The 12,105-nt window shown below is 36.2% G+C and overlaps 2 protein-coding genes across 7 annotated transcripts in view; one reads left to right on the forward strand and one right to left on the reverse strand.

Moving 5' to 3' along the window:
* LOC134531186 (inositol hexakisphosphate kinase 1-like) overlaps positions 1 to 9,580 on the reverse strand; it is a 56,101-nt gene extending 46,521 nt beyond the window's left edge. For 3 of the 6 annotated variants that reach the window (XM_063366828.1, XM_063366824.1, XM_063366827.1), the window contains exon 1: positions 9,254 to 9,526. In XM_063366828.1, the coding sequence (XP_063222898.1) occupies positions 9,254 to 9,264 (11 nt within the window). In that variant the 5' untranslated portion in view covers positions 9,265 to 9,526. Of the gene's footprint in view, positions 1 to 9,253 lie in introns of all 6 variants that reach the window. The other 3 variants (XM_063366826.1, XM_063366825.1, XM_063366823.1) reach the window with 2 other exon arrangements.
* A 339-nt stretch (positions 9,581 to 9,919) lies between these two features.
* LOC134531188 (diphosphoinositol polyphosphate phosphohydrolase 1) overlaps positions 9,920 to 12,105 on the forward strand; it is a 117,319-nt gene continuing 115,133 nt past the window's right edge. Inside the window, exon 1 of the mRNA XM_063366829.1 lies at positions 9,920 to 10,653. Coding sequence (XP_063222899.1) covers positions 10,555 to 10,653 — 99 coding nt within the window. The 5' untranslated portion in view covers positions 9,920 to 10,554. The remainder of the gene's footprint in view (positions 10,654 to 12,105) is intronic.

Below are 12,105 nucleotides of genomic sequence, written 5' to 3' on the forward strand. Positions count from 1 at the left end.
CAGCCTATTTAAAATTATTAATAAGGCAACGAGACAGGGCTTATTGTAAATTTAAGTGTAATTTTTATAAGTTAACTACATCAACGAGTTTTGAAAATTACAGTTGCATAATAAACGTACGCAAGCAGTGCGGAGGGCTAAAATGTGCTAGTACCTTGATTCCATTAACGCTACTCACTCGTCGAAATTGTGGCAAAAATTCCATGGACATGGTTTTGGTAAAAATTCAAAGGATAATTCACAAGGATCTAATTTTTCACCAAATAATTCCAATGCCACCACCTCCTAAGACAGTACATTTTAATAGCAGCTTCAATATGGTGACAAAGCATTTTCAATAGTTCAACTTCACTCCTGTTAAATTCACCAATGTGTACAAGTACATTATACATATTAAGTCCCAAGCTGAAAGTGCTGATAGCATAAGCATTTGGTTTGTTCAGAAAATTGTTCGTTAGGTTCTTCCTGTGATTACAGATACATTTAACCATTGGTTGCAAACTAATTTGTTTCCCAGGGCTTGAAAACTTTCAGTTATAAAACTTCTTGCAAAGACTAGGAATACTTCACAGCTAAATGATTTTCGGTCCATTAGCATATTGTCTCGTTTGTCCAATGTGCTTGAATTTATAGCATACCAGCAAATTTCTATGTTTTCACACAATAATTCTCTTATAAATAGCTATCAGTCGGGTTTTCGTAGTTGCCACAGAACATTCACTGCCCTAATAAATATCACAGATGATATAAATCTATCCATGAATGAAAAGTACGTAACAATATTAGTGCTGTTAGATTTCAGAAAAGCATTAAACATGGTCAATCACAACATTTTTTTGGATAAAATGAGGCATTATTATATTTTTCTAAAAGTGCAATGCAATGGCTGTGATCATATCTGATTGGTCGCCAGCATGCAGGTGGTCAGTGGCTCTGGAGTGTCGTAGGGTTCGAACCTGCTGGGGCCTCTGCTCTTCTCCTTGTTCACCAGTGACTTGCCAACAATGCTGACCAGTGCTGACACCACCTCTACACTGATGACCTGAAGATGTACTTATCAGTCCTTGTGAACCTGCCCCAAGTTGCTGTCGAGGATATCAACTCTTACTTGGATTCTTTACATTGATAGTCATTTGGGAATTTTTTGACTGTTAATCCAGATAAATCTCTACTGATATTGAAAGGATCAAAACATATGTTGGGTAGACTCGTTGTGCCTTGCTACCAGAAATCACTTTAGCAGGCTTCCCTGTAAAATGACAAAGAGAAGTAATAAATTTAGACATTTAGGTAACAATGATCTGTTTGCAGAAAAAAAATTTTTTCTCCAGTTTCATGCGAAGGTAACTTAAGTGGAGTCTTTTATACTGCCCATTGACGAATGTGATGTGGTGTAAAACAATTTAACAGATAATCTGACATCAAAGTTACAAAGGATCCAGAATACATGTTCAGAGTTTATTTTTTCACTCAAAGTCTCTTGATCATTTGTCTCAGTATTATGACCAGCTTGGTTGAATACGACTTCATGAAATTATTAAAAATTCTAGCCCAGATTATTTGAGCAACAGACTGGTCTCATTCAGTAATAGATACCCACAGTTTTGATAAATGATTGCAATTGAAACTAACCTTTACATCCCCGCCCAAAAGATGCATTACTATTCCCACTCCTTCCCTGTTTCTGCAGCACGTCACTCGAACAGGCTCACTGCAGAGTTGTGAGGCCCAGAAACATTCTTCAAGTTTAAAAGTAAAGTTGCAAAATATATCATTCAATGTTGCCAATGATTCCACAACACAGCCACTTAGTGTATTTGATATGTGTGTTATGTTTGGGGAATCTTGTTTTGGAATGATTTTGCTGAGGGGTGGGTGTTCCAGTGCTCATATACATATCTGCTGTATACCTATTTTAAGTAATTTTAAATTTCAATGTTAATAACTTTTGGGTCATTCCATGTTAGTTCATCCAGAGCATGTAACCCATGTTTTTTGATTTTAATAAAAATTGGTTCAATTGTGTTCAATTGTTAGGTGACAAAAGGCCACTTAAAATCCAAAATTTTAGATTTTTATATGAAACACTTCCTGAGAAATCGAATGTTCCTTTGTGACCATTTTTTGACTAAAACAGGTTGTAATGACAGCATAAATTGGTCAGTATCTGTGTTTCCTTGCTTTGTATTTCACTGTAATATACCAATATTTCAGAATAAGAACACTTTTCCTTATGTAAAATTCCCTAGAGAATTCAAATTTTGCCACCAAATTGCTAGGTATATCTAGAATGGTTTGTAAGTTATAACAGAATTATTAACATGACTGATGTTTCATGTATCATCTGCATCCTTTATTACGAAATAGACTGTATCTCAAAAGGCAGACCTCACAAAAAAATGAGCTTGGTACTATGTGAAAGAGGAGGAAATTTTCTATAAGATACATTAAAAAAAATAGTGGCTTTCTGCTGGAGTGTTGAAATACAAAATGAAAATGACTTGGTGATGTAAATGGGGCCCCTAACAAAAGGCAGCCAGAAGATGGAAGCAAAGAGGATCGAATATAAGGGTTGTGTATGTCCCATATTTTCAGCATATTACACAAGGATTTTGTGCAAATTTCAAAACCTCTAATTACCTTCCCGGTGTTATCTGCAGAGCCATGTCATGTGACTGTACATATGACATTTCTGCATGGAGTCTGCCTGCTAGCTATAAGAGAGGGGTTCTTTGATACTTGCTCTGTTCCCCTTGGCATTGGTTTTTTTTTCTGCTTCCTCAGAGGCAGTTGAGAGATAGGCCTAATATCTGGGCTGTCACAGCAAATGCAGTATAGTGGCCCATGAACAGAGGGGCAAAGGGGAGGAAAGCAATAAAGATAACCGGTCAGAGATAAGGCGTGTGTCTGCCACCCTGCAGACTACACTGTGTAGGCCAGACTTACTGCGCTGCCTGTGTATAATGTTAGTGGAAAGTCTTAGTTCATTATAAGTTGGATGGCTACCAGTACTACTAAACTATAATTCTGTTCTGTTGGGAATGATATACATGTAGAATGCCATAAAGAGTGTTATATTAAAACAAAGGGAATCAAAAGATTGGAATCACTTTCCAAAAATATTCAAACTTTACTTGTGCTGAAAACAGGTATTTCTAAACATAATCTTCAGACCATATGTTTTCATCACGAATTGTTTTATATTAAGAAGTATGAATTTTCAGACATCATGTTGTGATCCTATGAAAGTGCATAGTGTTCCAGTCAAGTGTTCTTTGCGCACAATCTCTTTACAGTGCTACAGAAAAGCAGCAGACAAGGGACTTAATTAAATTCCTGGTAAATAATTATGCTCCTCATGTAGGAATAGGTTGTATAATATTCAAGAAGTAGGTGCACAGGTATCTTCAGAATCATTTGAAAGTGACGTTGCAGAGGGTTAAGAGATTCAAGCATCAAAAGAAGAAACCCGCAGCTTACTTGACAAAAGTTTGGAATATTTGCAACAGTCACCAATAAAACTGCATGCTTTTCCCAACATGCAAAAGAAAAATATGGGAAACATAAAGTACAAGAGGTATCATCAGCTGTAGCAGACCAAATATCTAAAGTATTAGATGTACAGCTTCCAGCCACATCAACTAGTGAAAGTACAGAATTACAGAGGCATGAAGTGGAACAAAAGGCTGCCGATTTTGACCGTTTGGTAACTTTAATAAAGCAAAAGCTGCCCACAATGAATAGACAAAGAGAATTACAAATTCTTACCCTTATCCCTCAATCATGGTCCAGATAGAAGGCAGCAAAAGAATTAGGTGTTTCTGAGTACATGGTAAGACAAGCAAGACAACTTACACTGGAAAAAGGAATCTGCACATTAGTTCATCCCACAGGTGGGAAGAAGTTACCTGAAGAAACTGTGCAGGTCATTCAAGATTTATATCAAGATGATGAGTTTTCCAGGGAAATGACAGGAATGAAAAATAAAGTTAGTATACGTATCCAAAAATGTTTACAAACAGAAAAGACTTTTGCTATGCAACTTGCATGAGCTGTATTGTTCTTTTAAGGCAAAATATCCATCTCTCAAGGTAGGTTTTTCAAAGTTTTGTACGTTGCGTCCTAAATGGTGCGTTTTAGCTGGAAGTTCTGGAACCCATTCCGTCTGTGTGTGCACTATACACCAAAATGTTGTATTACTTCTTCACTGTCTTGGTGTAGGTGAAAAGTATAGTTCACTTATTTTGTATCTTGTATGTGACATTTTAAATCCTGCCTGTATGCTAAGACAATGTGAGCAATGTCCTTCTCCAGATACTCTAAAGCAGCATCTATATCATACTTTAGACTGTGATCCAGATGATGTGATTGAATATCAACAGTGGATTAGTACAGACCAAACACAATTACAAACCCTTACCTCAAGTGTAGAAGACTTTATGGAAATTTTAGTACAAAAAATGGAACTCCTCATACCCCATTCCTATACCACAAAGAAACAATCTGACTACCTCAAGCAGCTGAAAGAGAAAATAAGTGAAAGAGAAGTTATAGCTTTATTAGATTTCAGTGAAAATTTTTCCTTCGTTATCCAAAATGAAGCACAAGGATACCATTGGACCAATAGTCAATGTACAGTTCATCCAGTAGTCATTTACTACAAAAATTCAGACAATGCTAATTTGAAAACAAGCAGTCATTGTTTTTTGTCAAATGATTTGGATCATGATGTTTCCATGGTGTATAAAACACAGTCAGAAATAGTCACATATGTTAAAAACCACCTGCCTCATGTAAAACACATACTGTACATTATTTCAGTGATGGTTGTGCTGCTCAGTACAAGAACTGCAAGAATATCCTCAATTTGTGCCACCACACACAAGATTTTCAGCTCACAGCTTCTTGGTCATTCTTTGCCACAAGCCATGGTAAATCATCTTACGATGGAATTGGGGGAACTGTTAAGCGACTGACATCAAAAGCTAGTCTTCAACGACCATTCCAAGACCAAATTACATCAGTGTCTAAGATGTTTACCTACTGCAATGAACACATAACAGGTATTATCTTTCGTTACATTGACAAGAATGATGTGGATGACGTTTGTTCGACTCTACAACAACGGTATATTATGGCAAAGACAATCCCAGGCACAAGAGGCTTTCACAATGCTTCACCAATATCCCAGTATGAAATAGGATAAAGAAAACAAGTCAGGATAATGCATATTCCTTAGTTCTCAATTTCGCTACAGCAGCTAGCAAAGACCCTGGTGGTACGATATCAAAACTGTATACTGGTTGCTATGTGTCTTGTGTGTATAACAAAAAATGGTTCGTTGGTGTTGTAAACAACATTGATATGTCAGAAGAAGAGGCTCAAGTAACCTTCATGCACCCTGCCGGTCCAAGTGCTTCCTTTTACTGGCCTTCACCTCGAGACGATGTGTGCTGGGTTCCTTTTGCACACATACTCAGCATCTTGCAGGCACCATCAACAAGCAGCTCTGGCAGAACTTACAGTTTTTTGAAAGAAGACTTGTGCATGTGTGATATAGAATGGCAGCTTTATCAGAAAAGCAATGAAGTTTGCTAATTGCAAAAATTGGAGGGTTGTGTCTGTAGATTCTAGTTCATTGGCAATAGATTTGTGTAAGTAGGGAATTTTTTTATGTGTACATATAGCATTAGTAAACAATTATCGAGTACATTACATGTTGCCAGCAGAAAGCCACTATTTTTTTTAATGTATCTTATAGGAAATTTCCTTCTCTTTCACATAGTACCAAGCTCATATTGACATCGTCCGGGCCTACGGCCCCTTTTGAGTCCGATATGCCACTGCCCAAACACCACCTACCCTCCATTCAAACCTCCCGCTTACGCATGCGTGCATGTGTGCGTGTGTTGGTCGCCCGGCAAGAAGGCGCTGTACAGTCAGTGCGCCGCACCCCTAAATATAATTAAATTCAACTGTGTAAATTGTTTTTATTGTTCCCCGAGTGCGACGTGACGGCAGATCGGCCGGGAGGGTTTTTATGTACTTTTATTTTAAATTGTGTAATTAAATATAAGGGTGTTTCCGGACATTACCGAAGCACACCGAAGGAAACCAAAGTCAGACACTGTTTAAATATATTCTTTAATAATTGTAATTTCTATTATCCTTTTTTTTTATTCAGTAATTATTATGTAATTTTTCAAGAATCCTTTTCATGTTGCTTTAGTTTCCCGTGGCACGAAATCAGAAATACCATTAACGGCAATTGTTTCGGCGGGAGGACGCCATGTTAGGCTAGCAGAGCCATGAGCTCATCCCAGTCTTCCGCCATCAACAACCGAGAGCAGACGCTTCAGCACTCCGGGGACCTCACTGCTGTAACCAGTCCAACTGTTTACAGTTATATATTATTATTTTTATTATTATTGTAACATTAATTGTTTATTTCATGAGCCAATATTATGTATTTAATTATTTTATTGTAAAGAGGACAACCAAAGTATAACAGATATTACACATCTTATTGCCAGAGACAACACACTTTTAACTTCAGGGTCTTCTAAGCATTATTCTTTGGAAACCTTATTCATTTTGTCTTAGTTCGATACTCTTACACGCTAACATCCAAGTGTTATTTCACTATGCAGTTAATTCGGTTTGCTGATAGCTATAGCTCCTTGGTTGCTAGGGACTGAAAGTAAATAGTTAGAAGGAGGAAGGAAGGAGACGCCATCGCCATCTTGCAGCGGGAAGACGTTTCTCGGGCTGGGGCGAACCAAAGCCTTGGTTGCCGCCCGAGGAATTGAAGATTCGCGTCATCCGCGGTCGTGTACTATCTAGAATTCTCCATTCTACGAGTTGGGAGAATAGTATCTAGACTGAATAAGTCTTAGATACGGAGTATCGGCGACATTGAGTGCCAACTTCCGCGTCGGTCCCATTCTTCCCGTAGTGGTTCCGGACGGCTGATGTCAGCGCCAGCTGCGATCGGCCACGACGATTGGTGAGACCGATCCTAATTAAACCAGACTTTCTAGGACGAGAGGGAAGTCGATTCTTCAGCCAGACACCCGGCTACCTCAGATCTTCTGTAGTTCGCCAATTACAGCTTACAGCGTCCAGTGTTCCAGCGTAGCAGCAGACCACCTGGAGGTCCTGGGAAGAGAGCCTCAAGCCTCCGACAGCGTATAGCTAGACCCGGCATGGTATTCAATGTGTTCCAGTGACGTCATTTGCATTTAATTACCGACACCTAGGTTTGAACAGAAGTTAACATACAAAATATATTATCTTGGTTGTCCTCGCTTAATTACATGTTAACAGTAACTTCACGCCCATATTCAAGAACCCATTAAAGTCATATGTTTTCCAGCTATTACAATTTCATTTATAGCAAACGTCAGTTACTCATAAAATAGACCTGGTCAGAGGTAATGCAAATTTCCACCATTCACACAACACTACCAAATTTTCCTTTTAATAATTACTCTCTGGACAGTAACACAGTGCAGTGACGTGCTAGCTGGACTATCAGTCTGGTAGTCAATCCAGTAGCAGCGTTCCTGATATCCACTGCGAAGAGGGTAGGCGCCCAAAACCCCTCAAGAACGCAACAATAATTATTTACAGTTGGCCACACACAGAATAAAATTACACCGCTTGTTCATCACCGCTTAGTAATTCTGTTCAACTTTAATTCTTTTCAAATCTTTTTTCGTTTAGTCCTCGGAGCTTCTCTCGGTCGGGGGACTGCTTAAATAATTACCTTGCGACCAGTATCTGTCTTTTCTCAAACTTTATACGTAAGTCGGGGTGTGACCACGTGGTTGGTCACTGCACTTAAACCGATTCGTGCCGCGGGCGTTTGTTACAGCTTAAATTGTGTGCGGGTATAATCGGAGTTGGCAGAATAAATAAGGGCGTGTAAATTTAAACGTATTCTTTTATTTTTTTAAATATGTGTGACCATGTGGAGTATGACGGCGTGTGGGACACCTAAGAGCCCACTGCGTAGGGAATAGCGTGCCCGACGCTGAGAGCGGGCAGGTATTAGTGCTAGGTTGTTTTCAGGGGGAAATTAAAATCACGTCTCACTTGGACGACGTCATGACCCTGGTAAAGAGTCTCGCATAGGTCCGTGCCCGTTGCGCGGTGGCGCCCTTAAAATCCGAGCATTCATTGAAAACCCCGCTTATTAAAGATCAGAGGCCACGGCCCCGTAACAATTTTTTTTTGTTAGGTCTGCCTCTTGAGATACAGTCTATTTTGTAATAAAGGATGCAGATGATACATGAAACATCAGTCATGTTAATAATTCTGTTATAACTTACAAACCATTCTAGATATACCTAGCAATTTGGTGGCAAAATTTGAATTCTCTAGAGAATTTTACATAAGGAAAAGTGTTCTTATTCTGAAATATTGGTATATTACAGTGAAATACAAAGCAAGGAAACACAGATACTGACCAATTTATGCTGTCATTACAACCTGTTTTAGTCAAAAAATGGTCACAAAGGAACCTTCGATTTCTCAGGAAGTGTTTGATATAAAAATCTAAAATTTGGGATTTTAAGTGGCCTTTTGTCACCTAACAATTGAACCAATTTTTATTAAAATCAAAAAAACAATGGTTACATTTCCAATTTTTGTTGGATGAACTGACATGGAATGACCCTTTTGTCTGTTTGTTCTTCAGTAGTGCAAAATGTATGGATTTTAGTTCTTTAGCTATTAGTTTAGGTTAATGAAGTATTTTTGAGTAGTTGTGTAGTACTGTACTTAAGTGAAACAGAAGGCTAACCTTCACTATTAAGTCAATAATAAAATAAATACAAATATTGTAAAATTGTAGCTAATTTAACCAAGCCAATGTTTTTTTTAATTATTGTATAGTATTTTTAATGTAGCTAACAAACCATTTAAACAATTTTAAAGTTAATCTAATTTAGGTTAACTAACCTATCCAACCGTCCACACAATTTTAAAGCATTTTAAATGTTCTTACCTAACCAACCACCAACATTATTATTATTATTATTATTATTATTATTATATATTATAAAGTATTTTTATTGTACCTAATCTATCATAACTCTTTAAGATGGTCAATTAATGGTAAACTACTTGAAGTATCACAACGCTCACTTAAATATTGACTGGAAAACATGTCAGGTAATAAAAAAAAAATTGGAATTTTTAATTCTTTAAATGACTGTGCATCATTATTATCATAAATAAAATTACTTACATGGACAACATCTTTTTCACATGAATCTTCCATTAGTTGCTGAAGTAATATTTTTTTAGCTTGATGTTAAATTAAAAAATTATCGTACGTTTTGTGTCTTCTCGGTTTAAGATTAAATTAACTGTACGCGGTTGGTTTGGTTGAAATAGTATATCTTAAATATAATATGAATTTGAATTTAAATGCATATTTTTTTAATATATTTTTTACTTAAAGGAAATAATTTGCACACAACTTAACCTAAACGTTTCAACATCGTCTGCCATGTTTACTTTTTCGTCTTTTTAGTCTTTTTCATGTTGGTCACCATTTTTGTGGCCCTTGAATGATTCAGTTCAACAAGTCATTCCAAAAAATTATTCTCTGTTAAATTTTAACATGTTTAAATGTAGTTATAAATATCCTAAATTGTATAGTTGTATTTTTTAAAGTAATAATTTATTATAATAAATATAGCCAGTTAATTGCATACTATTTTGGGTAATTGTTCCCGGTTGCGTATTAAGTTGTATTTAAAAAATATATTAAAATAAGGAAAGGAACTCATTTTTTGTTTGTAATGAACAGCTGTAGAATTACCTAAATATTTAGATTTTTTAGAATATGTTTAAAACTTTGAGGAACATTATTCCCGGGATCAATTGTTCCATGAAACGTATCCAATTGTATTTTAACGTAAAATATTGAAATAAAGTAAGCAGTTAAATGGGTTTGTGGTTCAAAACTGTAACATAATCAAAATATTAATTATAAAACTTTCGTATAAACTGAATACGTAGTAAGGAACAATTAATTATTTCGAGATGTTTTACATGTGTAAATTTTTTTATTAACCCATTAGTATATTATCGTTACATGATCGTGGTTGTGATTAAGACAAAAAAAATTTTTTTTTTTTGTTGCGACTTGGTTGCGTTGTGTTTATCCACTAAGGCGGTGGCGGAAGAGTAGGGTAAGTCATTCTCGTCGTACGTCGTACCGTCGTACCATAGCAGGCGGCTATGATGGGTGTGTGTGGGAATCTTGTTTCGGAGTGATTTTGGCGAGGGGTGATGATTTCAGTGCTCATATACGTAAAATAGTTTTTCTCATAGTTATCTGTTTTTTTTTTTAATCCTGTGCTTGCAAATTACATTTGTTCGCGGACTGTAGTTACCGGTAAACAATGTGTTATGGCGGGCGTTGAGGTGTTGCTGTTGTGAACAGCCTTTACCGGGAATTCATTAACAGAGGTGATTCTGTTTGACCGGTTGTGTATTTTAGACTTGAGAGTCGTTAGTAATTTCTGTATCAGTTTGAAGATGGTGAAAGAGAAGCCTAATTCTACCCGCATATATGATGAAGATGGCTTCAGACGAAGAGCTGCATGTATTTGTGTTCGAAGTGAACTTGAGAATGAGGTATGGTTCTTTTTATAATTATGTTTTTCTGCCTAATTCTTTATTCAGTTTTACTTAGCGTGAACTAAACTGTTGTCCAAATGTTTAGAGTAATTGATACTTAAAGAGCTAAAATATGTGGTTAATGTATACATTTAGGTACATTTATTATAATAATTTACGGTAAATGTTAACAGTCGCGGCTTAGTTTAAAATATACCTGAAATTTTTGTTTAGTACTACGTGATCAGCTGAAAAATTTTTATCAAATATTTAATAATGCCAACTGGTTTCGGTAAAACCATGAGTTAATGTTGATGGAAGTAAATGGAAATCGTGTAATAAATTATTAAAAATGAGGAACATTTAATGTAAAGTTACTATAACTACTATATAAAAAAATTATAATTTATTTTTAACAATATTTATTTCCCATCAAATAATTACAGTTTTCCACAATTCCATCTCAACAAAAATACTATTTTTTGTGAATTAGTACTCTTTAATAGTGTTACAGTATAAATGTATCTGAACTACAGCTTTACTTTTAGTTATAAGCGGTAATTATCGGACGTCGCGGCTTTTTAGAACGGATGAAAAAATTGGAAAACATGGTTTTCACACACTACACACGTCCCTAAATTTACCTCGAAGGGATGGTTTCTTAATCCGTACTGGTTCGTGAAAAATAACAGTTTAAAGCTTACATTACAATAACTGTTTTCACACTGTCACCGCCATTCATTGTTTACCCGCAATCGTGTATCTCTTTGGCACAACTGTAGCCAACTTTGGAGAATTATAAATATGCTAATTCTCCCATTCGTAGTTTATCCCTGGATCCTGAAGTGTGTGAATCATTCAATCAAAACAACTTTATCTTGATGGCATGATCCTGTGGTACATGATGCTTGCTGTTTTAATTCAATACCGGTATGTTGAATGATCCTGTTGGCTTGATCATGTGGTACATAATGCTGTTTTAATTCAGTATGCCGGAAGATTCTGTACATAAAAAAATATTGTATAATAATGAATTATGATCGTAAGTCAAATGAAAAGGAATTTTTTCAACCTACTATCAAATTCTTTCTTATTTCACATTTTCATTTATGTGTAGGATCTTTCGACGTACTAAATTAAAACAGCAAGCATCATGTACCACAAGCTCATGCCATCAGGATCAAGCCTTGAGGATACAGGGATAAACTTGGATACATGAAACACCAGTCATAACGAACACAGAATATACGACGGCTGTAATCAAAGAATTCCCTGGAAAGACTGCAAAATTCAATGTTATAGCTACACGAGTAGACATCACGTATTCATCAAAGAAAATGAACGACATTAACAATTCAATCCAAATTTTAGGCTCCCATTAGGTTTATTTTTTACAATGTCACTCTAAATAGTACATACTTTAAATGCAATGTAACAAAACAAACCTTTCGTAATACAATTACATACTTA

This window comes from Bacillus rossius, chromosome 3 (assembly GCF_032445375.1).
Source record: "Bacillus rossius redtenbacheri isolate Brsri chromosome 3, Brsri_v3, whole genome shotgun sequence".
NCBI classification, from domain to species: domain Eukaryota; kingdom Metazoa; phylum Arthropoda; class Insecta; order Phasmatodea; family Bacillidae; genus Bacillus; species Bacillus rossius.